Here is a 24,771-nt window from a genome sequence, read left to right as displayed (position 1 = left end):
TGCGGATTTTCCGCAACAATATCTGTTGCGGAGAAGCCACAGTATTTACGTGTGAACCAGTCCACTACTCCTTGACGTCTTCGAAGCAGATGGATAGAAAATAAAGGAAAAGTGAACGACTGACTCCTATCAGAGAAGACATCTCCTGTAAGTCACTAAATTTAACGAATTTATTCTGTCTGATTGCACACGATCAGTATTGAAATAATTTTACCAGTTTGCAGCATGTGACTGCAGTCCACTTGGCATCTATATTCAGTCGCAGTATGGTGGTAAAATTAGTATCCATATAGTGTTTCTCATTCAGTAACAGTATGTGTATGGCAATATTATTCAGCTACTGTAAGGTGGGTGGTATTCTGCTCATTACCGCTGGACAATTATCGCCCTGGCCATCTAAAAAATAAGCAATTAATGATGACAATTGGATAGTGTAAATGGGCTCTCAATGGGGCATATTCCGTCTCATGTGGATGAAATCACAAGAGGTGACTTTGTCAAGTGTGAAGTCTGGAGCAGCAGAAGCCATCTTAAACCATGTGACCATCAATGATTTAAGTGACATGGTGAGCTGTGAGCAATTAAGGTCACCGGACGTGTTTCTTCCTTCTGCTTCTTGTAGTTGCATCTCCTGCTGAAATGTGCAGTCATGAGCAGGAATAGTAGTATCAGACAGGCTTACCGAACTTGAGGATGTATTACAGACCGGCCTAATACTGTGTTTCTCAAACTGGGTTCAGAGGGAAAACCAGGGTTCTCCAAGATGAAAAGTGTTAATTGCAGATATGAGCACGTTGTTGCCGCCATCTTAGAAGTTGTGCATGTCAGGAAGATCACTGCTGCAGCCAATTACCCTAGATTCATGTAGACTGGCCTCTGCAGACATGAAGGCAATGGCGGATCATCTTTAGGGCGTTTTTGTTGGCCGCCTGGGGGCCCATGGCTGCCCAAAGTACAATGCAGTTTTGTTGGTTTTTGCCGCGAATCGGCGCAAAAACTGCATTGTGTAGGTCCTGCAGACAAAGTCACGTGATCTTACGTCTCCAGTTGTTGTTGCTGTTATAGGCCTGCTGATCACATGACTGCAGGTCCTAGAATAGCCTTCATAGAGCAGACACTGAGGTCAGCTGCTAGGCAAGTATAATAAGGGGATGGATTTGTTTAAGGGGTCTGTGTTTAGGGGGTCTATTAGTTTAAGGGAGTCTGTATTTAAAGGGGTTTTTCCATCCGGGACATTTGACACATCCAGAGAATGTCATAAATGCCATCTCTGGGACCCGCACCTGTCTGTAGATCGGTCTCCCATAAACCCTGTTCTACTGCTCTCTCTTCCTGTTGAAGCGTGTGATTCCCGACCATGAAGAAACCAGCGTAGCTCTGTTACATGGGCCAATGATCATATATGAACACTCGTTCCAGCTCATGTGTAAACAGGGCAACGATCAGCCAATGAACAATCAAATGCTCGTTCATTGGCTGGTCTGCTCTTTTATGCAGCATTAAATATCATCGTTGTCGGCAGCACATCTCCCTGTGTAAACTGAGACGTGGACCAACATAATGAAAATGTAATGAGATGAACGATCGGAGTAACAATCATAGCTGCTTGTGAAAGGAGCAAAACGAGTGCCGATGAACGAGCTGTCCCGTTGATCGGCGCTCATTTTCACAACCCATATCGGGCCGTGTAATAGGAGCTTAAGACATCAATAATCATACTCGGGACCTGTGAAAGATCTACCAGTAGATCTCGATCTACTGAGGCCATGGAGCATTCAGAAATTTTATGAAGACTTTTTCAGAAGAAAAATGTCAGTTAAAAACAAATAGGACATTGTGCGTGCCTCTATAGGAATACATCACCATCTTGTTCGGAATACGTAAATACTATAATTTAAATGAGCCCTAAAACCAGGGACCATGGGACAACGATCAATGATGGACGATTGAACTGAAGGTGAATTTTTTTTATTTTAAAGTGCTCTGTAACAGTCAATCCAAGAGGAGGAAGCAATAAGATATCCAATGCAGAAACATAAACCAGTGTTATGAGATTCCAGTGCTAGCTAGTAATTCTTACATCTCCGATATAAAACGCACACCGTGCGGGTGTCTGAAAAATGACTTTAATACAGATTGTAACGGAGTACATAAAATGCAAATATGGTGTATTTGGTGTAAGTGTCAAATATGACCATACCTCAAACTTCAGCTTCCAAAATGTATTATTTCCCCCAATTATGCAGTTTAGTTTGCATCTCTCACCCGTGTTCCAATTTAAAAAAACAAACAAAAAGTCTTAAATTGACCTCGTCATGAATGCAAAAGTAAAAAAATGCCAATTGCTAACTTGAAATACCATAACATATGTTAAAGGGATATTCCCATCACACAATCTGATGGCATATCGTTAAGATATGTCATCGCTTTGCAACCGGTGGGGGTCCATCTGCCAGGACCCCCACCAATCCTAAGATTTGTGTTTCTCCTGCACAAGTGAACTGGGCCGGCTGCAGTTCCCAGTCCTGGTATTTGTTATTAGAAATAGACAACAAGCTTGTCATCACACAGTACCCGATCTGCTATAGTACAGTGGGAAAGTTAGCTTTTCCTATAGCAGAGTTTTTGTACGCTGCATGAAACACAAACTAGTCAAATGCTGACACCCCCAACTTTCACTAGAACGGGTGACCCGCATCCCTCCCACCCTGTAATCCACAGTGGAGAGAATTTGTATGAAGAGGTGGCCAAGAATATTCACTGCCGCTCTATAAACTTGTATGGGACGTACGGAACCAGCCGAATTAGCCTATTGGTCCCCTAATCTGGTGATTGGGGAGGGCGTCTCAGCGTTCAGACAGCCACTAATCTAACATTTAGCACCTATCGCATAAATGTTATACCCCTTTTAAAGGGAACCTGTCACATTGAACATGCTGTCCTATCTGAAGGCATTAGGTTATAGAATAGGAGGGGCTGAGCGGATTGAGATATAGTTTTGTGTTTCGGTATAACCTGTAATTTATTATTTCCCCTTAAATAGGCAACTCCTCCAGGAAGACGTCATCTGACTTTCCCAAACGTCAGTCACTGAAATTTTTTTAGTGCATAATACAAAGCATTACAAATCTCTATTACATATGAAACCATCAATTTAACACAGCTTTCAAATGATAAAGATAGTAAGTGCAGGGTAGGCTCACCACATGCAGATTGTGCCGACTGTCCCATACACCTATGGATTCGGACTTACATAAATATTAAAATGGCAACTATGGTCATTAGGACTCAATGAGAGCTGTGTGTATATCCAGTAAACTTCTCTCTGGAGGTGAAGGAAAAGCTTGATCGAAAAAATGGGACAACGGAACTATAAATGTAAAGGTGAAACAAATGTGTTTAAAACCTTTACACAGGGAGATGTGCATCAGACAAGGGTGATTTTTAATGCCGCATAAAAGAGCAGATCAGCCGATGTACGAGCGTTTGCTCATTCATCGGCTGATCGTTGCCCTGATTACACAGGACAATGATCGGGAACGAGCCTTCATATGAACGCTCATTTCCCCGATCACGGGCCTGTGTAATAGTGCTTTAAATCAAATAAAAAAGGCAGATAAGGAAGGGGCTACTGTTATTATGGACAAGGATAAATATTGTAAAGAGGCTTGAAAGCCAACTGTATGGTCAGACTGTATATAAACCTCTGTTAACTGATCCAATACCGCCTTCAAGCGTGAGATCAATTTGTTTCTCGATGCTTTGATGGCGATTTGAAGAAGACTAACAAATTTTCGCCAGTGTTGAACTGATGGTTTATTATGTAATGCATATTGGATGCTTTGTATTATGGACTAAAGATGACAATTTGTAAAATGGAATTAACGTACGTGTATGAAAGTCAGATGACGTGTTCATGTGGGAGTTGCCTATTTAAAGGTGAAGTACGCACGCTTGAGAAAGGGGGAGGAAACATCACATCCGCGTGCACCTGTGTACATTTCCTTCCGGCAGCGTCTCCAAGTCAAGTAAGGATTTGAACCTTTCAGTACGGACACTTGTGGGATGAAATGTATACCCATGTATTATGTGCTTTGAAATATTTGCATTATATAAAGCAACAAAGAAAAAAACAAAGTCTTGCCCATTTGTGCTATATGTACCTGGATTCATTTGTGAGTGTTGAGAAGCTCTCCGGACACGTGAATGGCCGTGGCTTTGATTGTTCCCTAGTCAAACAATATTGTGGGCTCAACTATTGATTGACAGCCTTCCCGGTGTCCGCCTATACAGAGATAACTGCCAATCACGGAGTAGGACCGCCCACTGGACTCATGCCCAGCGTCCGCAGGGATATAAATGAATAAATTAAAAGGTTAACCTGTATCTTTTAGCACAAAACTATATTTCAATCTGTTCAGTTCTTCTTGCTCTATAACATGCTGCTCACAGATCCGACCGCACGTTTGAAGGGACAGGTTCCCTTTAGGATCAGAAGATAGGAAATGCAATTGTAGAAAAGGTGGACGTACACTAAATATGCAACAGACATAGTATTTATAGTCTTATCCAAGGATGTCAACTTCCATGTCTGAATCGGAGGACGAATCAGGCCACACACACTCCTCCCATAACATAGGTGGACTGTATACACCCACATCTACATCTGGAGACATAGATGTTGTGACATTTAGTATCTGTTCAACTTGTTGTTCCAAATCTTTCGAGTGTTCTTTTCCTATACTTAGAGACTCAATGTCTCTTACATCTTCCCAGCTGAACCCATCTTTGGGTTTCATTAGTGTCCCCTTTTCCACTGCATTCTCAAAAGAGTCATCCAAGTTGTTCGGCCTTTTGTTTGATTCATCTATGCTCTTGTTACAGACGTAGACACTTGTTTGAGCTTCATGGTAGGTATTTGATGGTAAACCTTCAGGGTCAACAATTCGATTTGTTTCAGATTCACAGTGGGTACTTGGTTTTAAACACTCGTAGTCTACAGTTCCATTTTGCATCTCCGTCATGAGCCCGGACCATGACTCTTTTACGCTTTCCAAGTCGGTGTTTGGCACATGACTTGCTGGTGCATCTGTAATGTCACTCAGCGCTTCACCAGCACGTTCATCTTTACATACCGCATAGTTTTCTAGCCTCAATTCACAGCCTTCCAATTCTACTAAATGTCGAGCATCTTCCCGAGTTTCAGATTCATTTGGGGGTTGTTCACTTAACACATGTGGCTTGACACATTGATCTGATAACTGATGGTCATTTAACCCATTCTCTGTCAAACAAGAATTCCTAAAATCTAATACATTATGCTGTTCAAACTTATCTGACACTGTAATATAATTATTATTGTAGTTCATATCTGGACTTTTGAATTGCACAAGTTCAGTATCAACTGAAACAAGTTTCTTACTTTTTCTTTCCAATCTTAATCTTTTCAACAACCCTTTTCTTGATTTTGCGTGAGATCTGGATTGTTGGCCTTCTACAAAACATTCTCTCTCGTGGCTAGGCATTACTTTAGGATTGCTTGTGTGTCTAAAATGAGATGCTGTTCTACATCTCTTGAGTAAGTTTACCTGTGTGTCTGGGCCTACTAAACTTTTCTCTGGCAATCCCTTGCTGCTCTGCACATCCTCTGGCAAGCCCCCGCTACTCTGCACATCCTCTGGCAAGCCCCCGCTGCTCTGCACATTCTCTGGCAAGCCCCCGCTGCTCTGCACATTCTCTGGCAAGCCCTCGCTGCTCTGCACATTCTCTGGCAAGCCCTCGCTGCTCTGCACATTCTCTGGCAAGCCCTCGCTGCTCTGCACATCCTCTGGCAAGCCCCCGCTGCTCTGCACATCCTCTGGCAAGCCCCCGCTGCTCTGCACATCCTCTGGCAAGCCCTCGCTGCTCTGCACATCCTCTGGCAAGCCCTCGCTGCTCTGCACATCCTCTGGCAAGCCCTCGCTCCTCTGCACATCCTCTGGCAAGCCCCCGCTGCTCTGCACATCCTCTGGCAAGCCCCCGCTGCTCTGCACATCCTCTGGCAAGCCCCCGCTGCTCTGCACATCCTCTGGCAAGCCCCCGCTGCTCTGCACATCCTCTGGCAAGCCCCCGCTGCTCTGCACATCCTCTGGCAAGCCCCCGCTGCTCTGCACATTCTCTGGCAAGCCCTCGCTGCTCTGCACATCCTCTGGCAATTCCCCGATGCCCCGCACATCCTCTGGCAAGCCCCCGATGCCCCGCACACCCTCTGGCAAGCCCCCGATATCCTCTGGCAATTCCCCGATGCCCCGCACATCCTCTGGCAATTCCCCGATGCCCCGCACATCCTCTGGCAATTCCCCGATGCCCCGCACATCCTCTGGCAATTCCCCGATGCCCCGCACATCCTCTGGCAATTCCCCGATGCCCCGCACATCCTCTGGCAAGCCCCCGATGCCCCGCACATCCTCTGGCAATTCCCCGATGCCCCGCACATCCTCTGGCAATTCCCCGATGCCCCGCACATCCTCTGGCAATTCCCCGATGCCCCGCACATCCTCTGGCAATTCCTCGATGCCCCGCACATCCTCTGGCAATTCCTCGATGCACCGCACATCCTCTGGTAATTCCTCGATGCACCGCACATCCTCTGGTAATTCCTCCATGCACCGCACATCCTCTGGCAATTTCTCGATGCCCCGCACATCCTCTGGCAATTCCTCGATGCCCCGCACATCCTCTGGCAATTCCTCGATGCCCCGCACATCCTCTGGTAATTCCTCCATGCACTGCACATCCTCTGGCATTTTCTCGATGCTCTGCACATCCTTTGGCAATTCAATATTTTGCACATTGTTAAGCGTGTCCTGACTGCATTGCACATTGTCATAAACATTTATGGTTCGCTCCTGACGACCCTTTAGTTTACATTCCTTTAAGGCAGGGCTTGTTGCAACATTAAATGGTGAATTCTGGTTAGTAATTACATCTTGCACAGAATCCTGACTAATTTTTTCTATTAAATTCTGTTTTTTCGCTACATCATCTATAGAGCTGTGGCTAGATGCTGCATCTTCTTGTGAGTTCTGGTTACTAAATACATACTGTAGCAGGTCAGGGCTGCTTGGCACATTCGCCAGATAACCCTGACTGCTTATCAAATCCTCTAGTGAGCTGCCACTGCTTAAAACATTCTCCAAAAAGCCCTGTTTGCTTGACCCGATCTCTGACGAGCTGCAGCTATTTGTCTCTTTGTCCATTGTCTTTTCATTACTTTGCTCTAAGTCTAGCAAGCTTAAGTTGGTTACATCGTTTTCGATTATGTTTTGGCAGTTTCTGGTTGGCTTAATCTCAATATGAGCACATGAGTTTATGGTTTCTTGGTTTTCAGTCTTAGCCTTTTTAACGGCCTTCGCATGAATATGAGATTTACTACCAAGACAATTCCTGTTTAGTCTTCTCCCAGATTCAGCCCTTACTAATCTACCTCCTTCCAACTTCAATAGCTCCAGTTCTGTAATTTGTAACTTCTGTGCAGCTTTGAGGACATTACGGACGTCTCCTGGTGCAACCTCCAGCTCTGAGGTATACATGTAATGGACGAGAGGAAATAGGTAGAGACTTTTGATTCCACAAATTCTTAGTACACGTCTGCTGGATAATATTGTCATTTTGGAATCAGACACTTCTGACAGTTCTGTAGGACTCATAAGCAAGTTGGCCAAGTATGGGCTGCACGCTGCAATTACACAAGAGTGGACGTGGATGCCCTCACCTAAAAAATAAAAAGGATATTTAAAAGCAACAGAAAATATATGTTATAACCAACAGTAAAGTATTTGGTACTTACATAGTTAGTATGGTTGAAAAAAACAACAACAAAAAAGACATGCTCTTCAAGTTCAATTAAGGGAGGGTTGATTATGAAATTAGGGGGGGGGGGGGGTAAATACTATAACTTATTCCCCCCATAATGATCCAGAAGAAAACAGAACAGGCAAAAAACACAGGGCACAGCACTCGTATACTAAAGGTGTAGGAGTATTTTTTTTTAAATGGAAGTAGGTTAAGATAACGTCAGCTCATTAAAATTACTGTTTTATAGTATTGAAGTATATTGATAAAGTAAATGGACCAATAAAGTAAAACAAAAACATTTCAAAGCAATTGGCCAACTATTCTACCTAGATATGTGTTAGAGTCCAGTAAAGTGTACGAAATACAGCGAACCAGGTTAGTAGTCGGAATGGGACGAAAGTAGAGGATCCCATCAATGTGGCGTGTCTGGTGTTTGTGTTCAGTGGCACATGAGTCTCATGGATGTCCATTATGTAAGTGTGATCAGTGGATCACTTCTTATTCTCACAAAGAACCAAGTGGTCAGCAGTAAGGAGTCTCGGAGAGATGTTTGGACGTGGGCAGGTAGGAGTGTAATGATATGGTCATGGAGCTAGGTATGTGTTTTTGGGTTTAGATAACCGGACATAGCCCAGACAGGATTGAAGGGACCAAAATTGGTGGAGGCAAAGATATTGATCTTTTTCCAAAATGTCTGCACTTGAGGACACAACCACGTGCAGTGAAATAAGTCTACCTCTTCGAGGCCACATTTGAAGCAGTTTAAAGGGTAGACACCCATTCTGTGTCGCCTTACTGGGGTATTGTATGTAGGGCCTGTGAGATAGGTTAAGGAGCATCTCCACATGTCTCACTGAGGGGAGGAATTTGTGACCATATTCAAAAGTGTTCAGTAAGGCTGAAGTCAAGAGTTGAAATTTCCACAAACCATTTTTAAAACTATGTTTGTTGAGTAGAATGGCCTATAGGAATGCTGAGTAACTAACAGAATTTTGTTATTTGGATTTTAGGTGAAAGAAGAAAGTCTTCAGGTACAGATTCCAGTCCCGTTGTATAAAAAGGGGTAAAGTCGTGACCTAAAAAATACGAGAAAAATGTGAAAGACATCTGGGTATTTGTTAGGAAGAGTTACTCCTACAGTCTGTGTGGTCTAGTAGGTTATCGATGGATATAATTCCCAATATATGCCATTGATAGAAACTGTGGAGAGTTAGTCCATTTTGAAAGTTAGGATTGGGTATAAGGGATAAGTGAATAGAATAGCTTGGGTGGGGAGTAAGTAGTTGTCTGTTTTTTTTGCCATGCTCACCAGGTAGAGAGTAACAATGGATTGGCTCTGGTTGTATCTGGAAATTGTGAAAAAGGTAGGTGCAGCATTGTAGACTATAAAAAGGGCTTCGCCCTGCCACCTCTTGCCTGAGCGTTGTTGTCGTCTACCCATGTTCGTATTACAAACAGTCCCCTAGTTGTATCCTGCTCCCAGTGTTCCCGTATCATGTTGCTGTGTGGTCTCCTATACCTAAGCCTAAGTTGGAGCGTATTATCTGCCACGTCTGCTGTCACATACCCAATCTTGTATCATCTGCCACGTCAAGTTCCATCTGTGCCAAAGCCTCTGCTACTGTCTGGAGTCTTACAGGTACTCTTATACTAAGGACCAGGCATAGACTTTAGAGACTGTTATGTGGCCAGCTGCCACTCTGCTACCGTGGAGCGGCCTACTGGGTCCACATACCCCTAGATCGTGACACTGACATTGTTCCTATTGTCTGAAGATCATGTAACAGATTTGATAAGGAATGAGGATTCAAAATATACAGCAGCATAAAGTATTTGTCTTTCATCCGATTTCTTCTATTTTTGAGACTGTCACATTTAAAAGTTTTAGATCCATCTCACTTTATTATTAGATAAAGATAACAAGCAAATACAAAATGCAGCTTTTAACAGTAATTCTATTTATTGGAAATACAGATTTATTCAAACCAGATATCGCCCAAGTGAAAAAGTGATAACTGGTTGTGCCACCCCCTGCAATAAAACATTTCCGATAACTTGCGATGAGTCCTTTACATCGGTGTTGAGGAATTTTAGCCCACTCTTGTTTTATTTCGGCTACACTGGAGGGTTTGAGATCAATAACTGCCCGTTTAAGGTCTTGCCACAGAATCTCAATGGGATTCAAGTCAGGACTGACTCGGCCACTCCAAAAACCTTAATTTTGTTTCTCTTGAAGCCATTCAGAGGTGAAACGTGCCTGTGTGCTTCGGATGACTGTCCTGCTCCATAACCCAACTCCGCTTGTGCTTTAGTTCTCGAAGTGATGATCTTGAAAACAGACTTCGCAGGAATAATCTCACACTGACCGGTGTCCCTGAACACGTAGAATGGTGCAATTCTGAATAATTTTTTGCAAATTGTCTCCAAGCCAAATTTGGCAAGGACACAACGACCCATTTATTTCCAATAGAATGTGCTCACAGGGTGTCGTTCCGCCAGCCACCACCAAGAACCATATTAACATTATTACATTTTAAAGCCAAGGAGATTATCCTGTGAGCCACACGAGAGCAGCCTAATCTCCGCATAAACAGAGGACGAGTGTCTATTTTTACGGACTTTTCTGCACAAAGCACAATATATGGATGTAAATAAGAGACAGATCTGCAGATATCCTACTCAGTGCTTTATCCAGCCAAACTCCAGGTCATGGTCCTAAGTGAGACCCATGTTTGATACTCCGGCAGCGGCTGTTCAGGGGCTGGAAATGATTGAGCGTAGATTGCGCCAAGGGGCCCCTTGTCTGCAGCTTAGAGTAATGGGCTGAATAGCACTATTCCCATATTCAGTTTTCAGGCTTCTCTAGCAAATCTACAACTAGAATACTGATTAGGTGACGTATGCGATAATTCAGCCGCAGAGGGAAAATTGATTGCCCCTCTTCTCTATGTTATTGTTTCTACAATTGTTCTGTATACCTTGTATTGGCAAGAGGGGGGGGGGGGCAGCTGAACCGTTATCCTAGGCATGTCAAACATTTTTATATGGGTCACCACGTCATGCGCCTGTGTTTCAGTATCTTTGTAAGTTTGTTTGCTAACGCACTAAATATTATGAATGTATCTGTCATGCTCATGGCCACGGGCTGTCAGGCTCACTCACCTCCTGATTGCCGCAGCCATGGATCTGTGAGCGCTGGCCCCCATCTCCTCCTCAGGATACGCCAGCGCTCACTTCCGCTACTCTCGGCCGGGTCCAGTAATGTGCGCGCGCACGCTCGTGCCCGCTCTTAAAAGGCCCAAATTAGCCCATGAGCACCCTGGACTATAAGAGGGGCCCTGCCCCTTACTGCCTTGCCTAAGCTTTGTTGTCGTTACCCTAGTTCGTCTCTGCAAATAGTCTCCTAGTGTCTTCCAGTTCCTGCTACCTGTATCCCGTGCTATCCTGGTCAAGTGCCGTATTGAGTTGGAGTCGTGCTGTGCTGTGTACCACACCTGTCCTGTTACACCACGCCTGGTGTCCGTCTGCTGCCAAAGTCCCTTCCGAGCCTGCCTCGCTACTGTCTGAAGATACCACAGGTACACATATATGAACTATAGACTTTGACCTGTGTCCTGTTGGCCAGCTGCCATACCGTTAAGGCAGTACGGTCCAGTGGGTCCATGTACCCAACGTGACAGTATCATAGTATCATTATAAGATCGCAGTTTGTAGGGCCAAGAAAAATATATCTGTTCATCTAGTTCAGCCTATTATTCTGCACTGTTGATCCAGAGGAAGGCAAAAACCCCCATGAGGCAAAAAGCAATTTTCCACATCTTAGGGAAAAATTACTTCACGACTCCAATATGGTGATCAGAATAAATCCCTGGATCAATGCCCCTTCTACACTAATCCAGTAAACATAACTTGTAATATTGTTACATCCATGGCCATTTTGAACTCTTTCAGTCAATTTACCATAGCAACTTGCTCTGGCAGAGAGTTCGATAGTACTGCTCTTACAGTAAAGAATCCTCTTCTATGTTTGTGAAGACATCTTCCTTTCTATAGATCTAGAAGATGCCCCCTTATTATAGTTACAGTCCTGGGTGTAAATAGATAATGAGAGAGATCTCTGTATTGAGCTTTGATGTATTTATACATAGTTATTAGGTCACCCCTCAGCTTTCTTTCTTTTTTTTTTTTAACTAAATAACCCTAATTTGATCATCTTTCTGGCTACTGTAGTCTCCCTCTTCCATTTATTACTTTAGTTGCCCACATTTAAACCCGTTTAACCCTTTCCCTCCACAGCTATTTTTCAGATTTTCACTTTTGTTTTTTCCTCTCCACCTTCCAAAAGCCATAACTCTTATTTTTCCATCAATATTGCCATATGAGGGCTTGTTTTTTTCGGGATGAGTTGTAGATTATATTGGTACCATTTTGGGGTACGTGAGACTTTTTGATCACTTTTTATAAAAAAATTTGTGGGAGAAGAAGTGACCAAAAAACAGCAATTCTGATATTTTTGGGAAAAGGGGGGGGGGGGGTTTTGAGCTTTTAATTTTTTTTATATTCGTTAAAAAAATTTTTATTTTACAGTTTTTTTCCCTTGTCCCCCTAGGGTACTTTAACCAGCGATCGTTAGATCACTTGCACGATATAGTGCAATACTAATGTATTGCAGTATATCACGATTCTGACAGTCTCCTATGAAGCCCGGCTGTGCTAGGAGTACAAATGGACATGAATGGAGAGAAGTGTATGACGCTCATTAAGAAACTAATTAGTATAAATCTAAAATGGTTGCATAATTTGCTCAAAAATGATAGTTTTTCAAAAATAAAAACCACTGTTATCTACATTCCAGCGCCGATCAGATTATGTAGGAGACAGGGCACTTATAATCTGGTGACAGCCTCTTTAAATTCTAGAGACAAGTTGAGAAAAACCGCCAGAGCTCCATAGACTTCTACAGAGAAGGTTATGGAAAAAAACAAGAGAAAAAAATACCAATGACCCCCCAAAAAAATCACAGATTGAGTGAAGACATCAAAACGTAACTTTTACTATATAAAATGAAAAAACGTCCACATATAAAAGACCTGCAAAACATCAATCCAATCAATAATGTTGAGATCATTAGAAGTGCCAGTGCCAAAAATACGAGGGGACAATTCAGTTGCTTTCCATCCGGAGTAAAACATTATAAGCCTCCGTCGCAGATTGTCATTTTTTCAGATACAATAGCGCAACACGCTGCGCTATTTTGAATGACAAAACGACGGAAACTATTAAAGTCAATGGGACGGATCAAACGGCTCCAGTTCCTTATTGTTCTACTCCTATGACGGATCAGAACAACTGAAAGCCCCGATTCAGACACCAGTTCTGATGGATGACGTGTTAACCCCTTAAGGACACGGCCAATTTTGGCCTTGGAGGACAGAGCAAATTTTTACATTTCCCTCTTTGCATCCCAACGCTTATAACTCTTTTATTTTTTGTACGACGTAGTTGTATGAGACTTTGTTTTTTGCGGGACGAGTTGTACTTTATCGTTTAATTTTTTTACATTTTTATTTTGGCGAAAATGCAGAAAAAAAGCAGTTCCGCAGCAGTTTTAATATTTTTTTTTACTTTTTATTTATTTATCATTAACTTTTTTTTACATTCATTTTTACTTTTTTTTTTTTAATCCCATAAAGGGATTTATCATTTTGATTTTGTAACTGCAATGTACTGGCATAGATCTATATGCCAGTACATTAGCCTGTGTACTGATTGTACACAGGCAGTTGTTAGGGCATACCTCAGTATGCCCTAACAGGAAATATGTTCAGACAGCCCTGGGGTCCTTCAATGGGTTGTGGGCTTTGATCGCGTCACAGTTATTTTCTGTGACGCGATCAATGTGCAGTCCCCCCTCTTTGAACGCCGCGATCAGCTTTCATCGCTGTATTCAAAGGGTTAACGGCGGAGAGAAGAGGTTTCTCCCTCAGCTGTCAGAGCGGGGCCGTGGCTGTGTATTACAGCCGTTGCCCCGCTCTCGATCGCACGCAGAGACAGATGTCACACAGGACGAGTATGCTCGTCCTAATGCGCGAAGTGCTCGCCGCTCAGGACGAGCATACTCGTCCTGTGTCGGCAACCAATTAATAACTGAAAAATGGCTTTTGTCTAATAAATGGGAAAGGGGGACGGTACCTGTCCCTATTATTCCCTAGTTTGAAAGTAGGGATATGGTGTATGCATTTGAACTGCTGTACTGTTGTTACCTGGATCTTTCAAACAGAGGGAGATTTATAAAAACAAGTACAACCAAAAAAGATAATTTGTCTCCTAAATTTGTAAACTTACGAGCCAAAGCCTGGAGCCCCTCTGCATAGACACAGATTTAAACGTTATAATGCTGGCAGCCTGCAGCAGCCACCAGAGGGAGGATGGGAGCTTACTGCATACTACAGCATGTGATTATTGAGTTCGATATTTAACAGTAGGCAGCAATCTCCTGAGCTCCCTCTAGTGGTGACTGCCAAAAGCCAGATTTTTTTTGTAAACGCTACAGTCGGTCAATCAGTCCAAATGTCACGGAAGTTAGTCTACAGTCTAGTATAAACGCTGCCAACGTTCAGGCCATAGTCTAGTGTAAACACTGTGGTCAGTCAATGAGTCCACTGTCTGGTGTAAACGTTGCAGGTGGTCATTCTAGAGTCTGATATAAATGCTGCCGCCTGTCAGTCTGGGGTAAAGTTTGGGGCTGGTCAGTCCGCAGTCTGGGGGTAAAGTTTGGGGTTGGTCAGTCCACAGTCTGGGAGTAAAGTTTGGGGTTGGTCAGTCCACAGTCTGGTGTAAAGTTTGGGGTTGGTCAGTCCGCAGTCTGGGAGTAAAGTTTGGGGTTGGTCAGTCCACAGTCTGGAGTAAAGTTTGGGGTTGGTCAGTCCGCAGTCTGGAGTAAAGTTTGGGGTTGGTCAGTCCGCAGTCTGGAGTAAAGTTTGGGGTTGGTCAGTCCACAGTAAAGTTTGGGGTTGATCAGTCCACAGTCTGGAGTAAAGTTTGGGGTTGGTCAGTCCGCAGTCTGGAGTAAAGTTTGGGGTTGGTCAGTCCACAGTCTGGGGGTAAAGTTTGGGGTTGGTCAGTCCACAGTCTGGGGGTAAAGTTTGGGGTTGGTCAGTCCACAGTCTGGGAGTAAAGTTTGGGGTTGGTCAGTCCACAGTCTGGGAGTAAAGTTTGGGGTTGGTCAGTCCACAGTCTGGGAGTAAAGTTTGGGGTTGGTCAGTCCACAGTCTGGGAGTAAAGTTTGGGGTTGGTCAGTCCACAGTCAGGGAGTAAAGTTTGGGGTTGGTCAGTCCACAGTCTGGGAGTAAAGTTTGGCGTTGGTCAGTCCGCAGTCTGGTGTAAAGTTTGGGGTTGGTCAGTCCGCAGTCTGGTGTAAAGTTTGGGGTTGGTCAGTCCGCAGTCTGGGAGTAAAGTTTGGGGTTGGTCAGTCCACAGTAAAGTTTGGGGTTGGTCAGTCCACAGTCTGGGGGTAAAGTTTGTGGTTGGTCAGTCCACAGTCTGGGAGTAAAGTTTGGGGTTGGTCAGTCCACAGTCTGGGAGTAAAGTTTGGGGTTGGTCAGTCCACAGTCTGGGAGTAAAGTTTGGGGTTGGTCAGTCCACAGTCTGGGAGTAAAGTTTGGGGTTGGTCAGTCCACAGTCTGGGAGTAAAGTTTGGGGTTGGTCAGTCCGCAGTCTGGTGTAAAGTTTGGGGTTGGTCAGTCCGCAGTCTGGTGTAAAGTTTGGGGTTGGTCAGTCCGCAGTCTGGGAGTAAAGTTTGGGGTTGGTCAGTCCACAGTCTGGAGTAAAGTTTGGGGTTGGTCAGTCCACAGTAAAGTTTTGGGTTGGTCAGTCCGCAGTCTGGGAGTAAAGTTTGGGGTTGGTCAGTCCACAGTAAAGTTTGGGGTTGGTCAGTCCGCAGTCTGGGAGTAAAGTTTGGGGTTGGTCAGTCCGCAGTCTGGGGGTAAAGTTTGGGGTTGGTCAGTCCACAGTAAAGTTTGGGGTTGGTCAGTCCACAGTCTGGAGTAAAGTTTGGGGTTGGTCAGTCCGCAGTAAAGTTTGGGGTTGGTCAGTCCGCAGTCTGGTGTAAAGTTTGGGGTTGGTCAGTCCACAGTCTGGTGTAAAGTTTGGGGTTGGTCAGTCCACAGTAAAGTTTGGGGTTGGTCAGTCCACAGTAAAGTTTGGGGTTGGTCAGTCCACAGTAAAGTTTGGGGTTGGTCAGTCCACAGTAAAGTTTGGGGTTGGTCAGTCCACAGTAAAGTTTGGGGTTGGTCAGTCCACAGTAAAGTTTGGGGTTGGTCAGTCCACAGTCTGGTGTCAAGTTTGGGGTTGGTTAGTCCACAGTCTGGTGTAAAGTTTGGGGTTGGTCAGTCCGCAGTCTGGGAGTAAAGTTTGGGGTTGGTCAGTCCACAGTCTGGAGTAAAGTTTGGGGTTGGTCAGTCCACAGTAAAGTTTTGGGTTGGTCAGTCCGCAGTCTGGGAGTAAAGTTTGGGGTTGGTCAGTCCACAGTAAAGTTTGGGGTTGGTCAGTCCGCAGTCTGGGAGTAAAGTTTGGGGTTGGTCAGTCCGCAGTCTGGGGGTAAAGTTTGGGGTTGGTCAGTCCACAGTAAAGTTTGGGGTTGGTCAGTCCACAGTCTGGAGTAAAGTTTGGGGTTGGTCAGTCCGCAGTAAAGTTTGGGGTTGGTCAGTCCGCAGTCTGGTGTAAAGTTTGGGGTTGGTCAGTCCACAGTCTGGTGTAAAGTTTGGGGTTGGTCAGTCCACAGTAAAGTTTGGGGTTGGTCAGTCCACAGTAAAGTTTGGGGTTGGTCAGTCCACAGTAAAGTTTGGGGTTGGTCAGTCCACAGTAAAGTTTGGGGTTGGTCAGTCCACAGTAAAGTTTGGGGTTGGTCAGTCCACAGTAAAGTTTGGGGTTGGTCAGTCCACAGTCTGGTGTCAAGTTTGGGGTTGGTTAGTCCACAGTCTGGTGTAAAGTTTGGGGTTGGTCAGTCCGCAGTCTGGGAGTAAAGTTTGGGGTTGGTCAGTCCGCAGTCTGGTGTAAAGTTTGGGGTTGGTCAGTCCGCAGTCTGGGAGTAAAGTTTGGGGTTGGTCAGTCCACAGTCTGGAGTAAAGTTTGGGGTTGGTCAGTCCACAGTCTGGAGTAAAGTTTGGGGTTGGTCAGTCCACAGTCTTGTGTAGAAGCTGTAGTCAGTCAATCAGTCCACAATCAAGTGTAAATGTCACAGTCAGTCCATTGTCTGGTGTAAACATTGCGGTCAGTGAGTCCGTGGTCTAGTGTACAAGTTTTCTTTATTTTACATGTAATAATGTTGATTTTCAATCCGGCACCTACATTTTTAGACGTAGGAATTATCCAGGTAATCTTTTTTTTTTTTTTATTCTGGAACCCTGTAGTACGATGGAAACACAATTATCCAGCAACTATACAGCAATTATCCATAGCAACTACAGCGCAGCTCTCAATTTTCATTAACCTTTTGGAGAACGAAAGCAGCAACTGGACTAGTGGCTGTGGGCACCTTTTTCACCCTACCTGTTTTTATAAATCTCTCCCAAAATTCGAACTTGTATTTTTAACACTAGTTATAAAACGTCCTGATAATGATACTACAGGTAGAATAAGCACAGGTACGTGAACCTTTAAAAAAAAAAAAAAAATAATGCTCCGTACAACTTACCATCACCCTGCAGAATAACATCACAAAATAGTCCGGCCTGTTGTTGCTGCTGTAGCTGAAAGAGCAACGTACGTAAAAGACGAGGGTTCCAGTAGGAAAGCTGTAGACCAGGCATGATGTCATCAACTGAAATAAAATTAGAAACATATGCAAATACATACATATTAAATAAATACATCAACATAATAACGACACGGTTAGTTCCAGTATTAGGCTCTGTTCACACTAGCACCGAGTCAAGACTACTATGACGGATCGGTTCAGATGGATCCTAACAGACTCCAGTGAATTAAATGGCATCGGGCTATTTTTTTACACCAATAACAGCACTGCAGACTGATATTCTGTCACAAATACCAGATACCCAACAGATCCCTGTAGAGCAATTGTGAACAGAGCCTTAGAGACTAAAAATGGGCTGTCGCAGCACGCTTACAGTCCACTTCTGGCACGCAAAAATGACACATCGGCTTTTATGACATCATCGGTGCTCCTCCTGCATCAGTTTATGTCGGGCCGGGGTCACACAGTGTTCTTCCACTACATTTAGCGTGCGCGTTGGGAAAGTGGAGTCCAGTTAAAAACGTATATGTTTAGCGGATTCTTTAATAGCCTGAGGGTGACAGATTGGCCTTCGGAATGGTGCGGAGGTCCTTGAAATATTACCGGAGTCAGAGCAACTGGATTTAGAGAGCTACCATTTTTTGAATCCCATTTCTATGTCTGGGGACTCTGAATGCTTTATCTCCGCTGGGCAGTATCAAGCTGTATCCGCAGTGCCGAGGCTGTGTGGCGTAGTAGCTCTACCTTCTAGCCCCCCTTTAATTGCTGGACCCCGGCACACCCTGCAGTTCTGCCTCAGACTGGACTCTTCTGCTCACTTGGCCAGTGAAGAATAACCCTGCCAAAGGCAGCCACGACGTAAGCCACTATACACCTATACAGTGGGATCTGTCGTAGGTATAGCTCGGATGTCCTCCCGATGCATACCAGCGACGCAGCTGCAGAACTCGGTGTGAACAGGCCTTTAGTTTCGCTGTAACTGCCTGCTGGGGGAGAGGCGGGGGGGGGGGTTGCTCTAACTATTGGAGAAGAAGTGGGGGGGGGCTGCAGTAACCACTGGGGAACTGAAAGTGGCAGGACTGGGGTGACTGCTGGGGGGGCTGCCGAGACTACTTGCAAGCTTTATTCTATGGGTCTTTAAGATTACGGCAATATTAATTATGTATCCTTTTTTATGTTTTACAACTTTTGGACAATAATAGCGGAAATCATGTAAACAAAAATATTATTTATGTCTCCGAATTTCAAGAACCACAAATTTTTTTATTTTTTCATTGATGTAGCTGTACGCAGCCTTGTTTTTTTTAGTCCTATTTTTCCATGGAACCATTTTGGAGCACATAGGACTTATCGGGCACAGATGGGGTAACAGAGGTCGCCCCCTCCGTCTAGCCACTTAGGCCCCATGCACACGACTGTGCTTTTGCGGCCGCAATTCACCCGAAAATCCACAAGGGAATTGCGGCCCCATTCATTCCTATGGGGCCATGCACACGACCGTGGTTTTCACGGTTTGTGCATGGCCCCGGGGTACGGACCGCAGAAAGAACGGCCGTGTTCTGCGGTCCGGGCTCATTGAAAATAATGGCCGTGGTCAAGTGCACGGCCCACGATTTGCGGGCGGCTGGCACTCCGTGGCCGGCCGACTTGGAAATCACGGCCGTGCACATGGCTACGGTCAAGTGCATGAGGCCTTAGATGTCATGTTCAATAGCATCTAGGGGGTTAAACAGCCTGGATCGGAGTTCTCTCCAAACACAAATATACATAGGTTTTGTTTTTTTGTTTTTTCACATAAACTAAAATCCCAATAAATAAAAGCTGCGGGGGCTTCAGAATTATGGCAAAAATACATCGATAAATTTGCCTCGTGTGTAAAAATAGTAAGAAAAAATAAATAAAATCATTTAACCTTTACGACGAAGGCCGGATATATCTGTCCTATGAAGATGTTAGTTCCCTCATAAGGACGGATATATCAGTCCTCTGATCTCGCGGGTACTGCCACTGTACCCACGTGATCAGCGGCAGGAGAACGGCTGTTATACACAGCCTGGCTCCTGCTGCAATTGACAGAATCGAAGCGCTCTCTGATACCGGCAGTTTAACCCATTAGATGCCGCTGTCAATAGCGACAGCGGCATCTAATGTGTTTGACAGAGGGAGGGAGCTCCCTTTGTCACCACATCGGCGCCCCCTGCAAATAAATCGCGGGGAGCCATTGGGTTTCCATGGCAGCCGGGGGCCTAACAAAGACCCCCAAGTCTGCCTTCAGCAACTGCCTATTAGGCCATGCCAGGGCCACGGCCTACTAGACTGCCTGTCAGTTCTAACCAAGTATAACAAACCATTATATCTATGATCAAAAGATCGCAAAGTGAAGTCCCCTAGTGAGACAAAAAAAAGGGAGTAAAATAGTTAAATAAAGTTTATGAAAAAAAAAATAGATTACAGTAAAAATAAAACCACTTTTTTTCTCCCCAAAAAGTGGTTTTATTTAGTAAAAGTATCAAAACAAATAACACGGTAAACAGATAAACTGGGTCTAAAAAAACCTGCCAAAAACAATGGCAAAATGCATTTTTTCTCCCATTCCTCCCCATAAAAAATAAAAGTTAATCTATAAGTCCCATGTACCCCAAAATAGTACTAATAAACTACACATTGCCCCACAAAAATCCAGCCCACATACGGCCACATCAACGGAAAAATAAAAAAGTTCCTGCTCTTGGAATGCGGCGATGCAAAAACAAGGAATTTTTTTAAAATGTTTTCTATTGTGCAAAGGTAGGAAAACATATAAAACTTTACATATTTGGTATCGCCGTAATCGCGCCGACCCATAGAATAAAGGTAACATGTTATTTAGGCTACGCAGTGAACGGCGTAAATTTATAACGTGAAAATCAATGCTGGAATAGCTGCTTATTTACAATTCTCTCCTAAAATAAAGTTAATCGATATATTAGATGCACCCAAAAATGGCGCAATTGAAAAATACAACTCGCCCCGCAAAACAAACAAGCCCTTATACGGCTATGTCGACGGAATAAAAAAGAAAAAAAAAAAAGTGTTACGACTCTACCTACCGGTGTCTCCGAGCCAAGGGGTAAGTTCGGCGTTCTTTCCTCGTCAGTCGGAAGTTCTCCGTTTCCTTGATCTACCTTTAGGATTCACTGGTTGTTAGATAAAAAAAACTAATAAAAAAAAACTATTGCAATAAATCCAGGCAGCAATAAAGTGCGAAGATCTGCGCACATTAATACATAAAGGTACAATAAAAACATTAACCCCTTCACGCTGCAGCCGCTTTTGACCATCCTCCTGACATAGTAACTTTGGAGTGCTTTCACCTGTCCCTGTTTCTGGGCGCTATGTCCCATTTTCAAATTCCCTGTGGGACCAAAACAGTGGCCACCCCCCAGAAGTGACCACATTTTGGAAACTACTCCCGAGGGTATGTTCACAGGCAAGTTCATGTCGTGCCCTGTTTGTGCCACTGGAGGCGCACACCCCAAAAATTGTTAAGAGCGTGGCGATACCATATGGCTAAGTTCACACGGGGTGTACATGCTGCGTAAAGGTACACAGCGTATCCGCCGTTGGCCGCAGGGAGTTCCGGGCAAAAAAAAACGCACAAAATTGTGCTGCAGTTTTTCGCCCGAAATATCCACTACAGAAAAGCGTAGAAAACTGATGTTTCATCCCAGGAGACCGCTACAGCCTGTGATTGGCTGCAGCGGTCACATGAAGGACTAAAAAATGTGCCCATTTTTGCCTGATCATGAATTGAAAAATTTTTTTTTACATGTATACGGCGCCTACAAAAGGACTTCCCGCAAACTGCGGCAAGGTGATGGCACAGGTTTAGTAGCTCAGCTTGCGCCATTACCAGTGGGTGTTAGCTGTATACTACAGCTGACACCCTGCTGTAACGGCCGAGATGGGAGATAGCTTAGATAACGGGCAATTAACCCCTTAGATGCCTCAATCAATAGCGACCGTGGTGTCTAAGAGGTTAGAAGCCCATCGCCCCACAGACGACACGCTTGTGGGGTGAAGATGAGTCGCTATGTCAGCCGGAGGCCTAACAATAACCTCCAGACTGATATGGAAGCCTAACCGGCATATAACGGATACGTCATGAACTCTCATGACCCTTTTCATGACGTATCCATTAAACGGATATCATTGTAACCCATGAGTGACGGTTACCACTGTTTAGGCATCCATCACAGGTGCCGTTTAGCGGATATCTCGGGAAGATATATGGACAGTTAGATCAAGTAAAGGCTTGTGGAGTATTGCAACTTTTAAAAGAGTTGCGATTTTTTGCGGCAGTATACCTGGGATTCCGCTGCAAAAGTCGCAACACTTGGCTATTTATTGCGGGTTTTACATCTTCATTGAATTCAATGGGGAAAACTCCCAACAGAAACGGCAGAACAGAAAACGCAGCATTAGGGTATGTTCACATGGCCTATTTTCGGGCCGTAAACGCCCGAAAAAATTGGAAGCAGAACGCCTCCAAACATCTGCCCATTGATTTAAATGGGAAAACGGCCACGAAAAAGAAGTGCAGGACACTTCTTGGGAAGTTTTTGGAGCCGTTTTCCATAGACTATTGAAAAAAGCTCCAAAAACGCCCATAAAAAACGCCGCGAAAATAGCGAGTGCCACAAAAAATGTCTGAAAATCAGGAGCTGTTTTCTCTTGAAAACAGCTCCATATCTTGACACGTTTTTGACTCTGCGTGTGAACAGAGCCTAAATCGACATGGTGCGGGTTTTAAATTCTGCACCGCAGGTCAATTTATGAACATTTTCGCTGCATTGTTTTCCCGCAGCGCGGGGCGGAGATTTTCGAAATCTCATCCACTTTGCTGCAACTGTAAATTCTGCGGAATTCCATTGCAGAAATTCCGCAGCGTTAACGCTACGTGGGAACCCGGCCTGAGACTTATCAATGGAGCAGTGGGGGTCTCTATTCAAACTGTCCTTAGTGTGGGCGCGGAGTGAGAGTGAATGGGTGACTCGGGACCCCTGTCCTAGTAATCGGCGGGGCCCCCAACATATATCGCCCCCCCCTAGAAGAATAATACAGCAGCATTTTCTCACACAGTATGAGTTCATAGTAGGCTGTGGGTGCAATATTAGAAATCCGTACATAGATCTGTAATATCGCAGTGAGAACGAAGCCTAAGGGATCCCACGTAGCGGTAACGGAATTCCGCAGCTGTTACAGTAGCCGTAAAGCGGATGAGATCTAGAAAATCTCATGCCCACGCTTCGGGATTTTTTTTTTCATTCCGCAGCGCGTCAATTTATGCTGCATTTTAGTTGATTTTTTGTTGCGGGTTTTCCCCATTGTATTCAGTGCGGGTGCAAAACCAAGTGTTGCGACTCTTGCGCCGTAATCGCAAGAATCGCCGCAAAAATTGTAACTTCGAAAAAAAATAAAAAATAATTATACTTCGAGCGCGCTCCTTCTTCCTGCAGTCTGGCCTCCTGGAAGGACGTTTCATCCCATGTGACCGCTGCAGCCAATTACAGGCTGCAATGTCATCGTAGGAGTCCGGACTACACGCAGAGAAGACTGAGTATGTAGGTATGAGCGCTTTCTTCCGTTCGAAAAACCGCACCACAGAGTGTTACGATTTTTCAGACGGAATGTACTGCGGGTTCCAGGTCGGACACGCGGCGTGATTTTCACGCGGCATATACGACCAGTGGGAACCCGGCCTAAGGGTAAGTCCACACGTCGCTTAAACTGCGATTTTTCCACAACAGATTTAATTGTGGAAAATTTGCAGCGTAATACAGTATCAGAAAAGTGAAGATCCACACGCTGCGTAAAAAACACGCCGACCTGCAGTGCGTTTTTTTAATCCGCAGCTCGTCAATTTGTGCGCCAGAATTGCTGGTTTTCGGTTGCGAGTTTGAATCCAATGGGAAGGTTAAACCTGCAACAAATAGCAAAGGTTGTGATTATTGTAGCGGAAAAGCTGCCATTCCGCCGCAAAAATCGCAACTCAGAAAAAAAAAAATGACACTTACCCCTGCCATCCTGCAGCCCGCTCTCATCGCACGTGATCACGGATTTCCACAGCGGACCTTCCGGATGAAAAAGCGCATCACAATTTGGAGCAGATTTTTATCCAGAATTCCCTGCGGTCTCCAGGGCGGATACGCTGTGAACTTTTACACCCTTTGTGAACAGAAATTTATTAGGGAATTAGGAATTATTCTCTCCTATGTTGAAAAGGAGGTTCCCTTTAATTGTGCACTTTCTTTCTTAGCACAGCAGCGACCAATAAATCGTAAACGATTGACAACCACCAACGATCACATTGTCATAACTATAGAAGAAGCGGCGTCTGTGAATGAACGACGCAGCTCACCCGTGATGCGGACCAGTACTTCACACCCGCGACACCAGCCCGCGTCCTCTTCTCCAGTCACTACAGAAGCGAGTCAACATGTGGGCGCCTCTACATCTTTACGGTAATAACACTTTACGTACACAGCAGAGAACACTTTGCGGTCGCAGACATCACACTCAGCGCTACCCGCTCTCCACGGCTTAGTGGGTGGCTCCCTCCCTCACGTTTCTTTCATCCAGGGCAGTGATTGGCTGCTTGCGGATGCTATCAGCCTATCACAACTGCTGAATAGAAGAGACGCGGCGGACGTTTCCTGGAGGAGTTTATAGCGCAGGTCAGTTGGTCGGTTTCACAGGCGCTTCGCGGCAGAGCTGGTGCTAAGGGTATGTTCACACGAGATCATTACGTCCGTAATTGACGGACGTATTTCGGCCGCAAGTACCGGACCGAACACAGTGCAGGGAGCCGGGCTCCTAGCATCATACTTATGTACGATGCTAGGAGTCCCTGCCTCGCTGCGGGACAACTGTCCTGTACTGTAATCATGTTTTCAGTACGAGACAGTTGTCCGGCAGCGAGGCAGGGACTCCTAGCGTCGTACATAAGTATGATGCTAGGAGCCCGGCTCCCTGCACTGTGTTCGGTCCGGTACTTGCGGCCGAAATACGTCCGTCAATTACGGACGTAATGACCTCGTGTGAACATACCCTAAGGGTATGTTCACACGGCCTATTTACGGACGTAATTCGGGCGTTTTGGCCCCGAATTACGTCTGAAAATAGCGCCTCAATAGCGC

At 44.9% G+C, this 24,771-nt stretch overlaps 1 protein-coding gene across 3 annotated transcripts; it reads right to left on the bottom strand.

Moving 5' to 3' along the window:
- Window positions 1–1,952: 1,952 nt before the first annotated feature.
- BTBD18 (BTB domain containing 18) lies at window positions 1,953–24,200 on the bottom strand. 3 transcript variants are annotated; one of them, XM_075841867.1, is made up of 4 exons: window positions 23,994–24,200; window positions 20,683–20,769; window positions 17,531–17,656; window positions 1,953–7,753 (listed from the first exon to the last, which is right to left on the bottom strand). In XM_075841867.1, exons 3-4 carry the CDS (start codon window positions 17,643–17,645, stop codon window positions 4,566–4,568), a joined length of 3,303 nt encoding a protein of 1,100 aa, XP_075697982.1. In that variant the 5' UTR covers window positions 17,646–17,656; window positions 20,683–20,769; window positions 23,994–24,200; the 3' UTR covers window positions 1,953–4,565. The 3 variants fall into 3 exon arrangements, with proteins under 3 accessions (XP_075697982.1, XP_075697983.1, XP_075697984.1); XM_075841868.1 differs by having other exon boundaries at window positions 24,007–24,200; XM_075841869.1 differs by having other exon boundaries at window positions 24,116–24,200.
- Window positions 24,201–24,771: the final 571 nt, after the last annotated feature.

Source organism: Rhinoderma darwinii, chromosome 11 (assembly GCF_050947455.1).
Source record: "Rhinoderma darwinii isolate aRhiDar2 chromosome 11, aRhiDar2.hap1, whole genome shotgun sequence".
In the NCBI taxonomy this organism is placed as follows: Eukaryota; Metazoa; Chordata; class Amphibia; order Anura; family Rhinodermatidae; genus Rhinoderma; species Rhinoderma darwinii.
The sequence above is the reverse complement of the archived record's forward strand: the minus strand, read 5'-3'. Positions and strand labels throughout refer to the sequence as shown.

What these genes read in the sequence shown, in the direction of transcription:
- BTBD18 (XM_075841867.1), bottom strand. Translation starts at nt 17,645, where the DNA reads ATGCCTGGTCTACAGCTTTCCTACTGGAACCCTCGTCTTTTACGTACG. An exon ending in TGTTATTCTGCAGGGTGATG is followed by an intron (nt 7,754 to 17,530) that starts GTAAGTTGTACG and finishes TTTATTTTTTAG; the next exon opens with GTGAGGGCATCCACGTCCAC.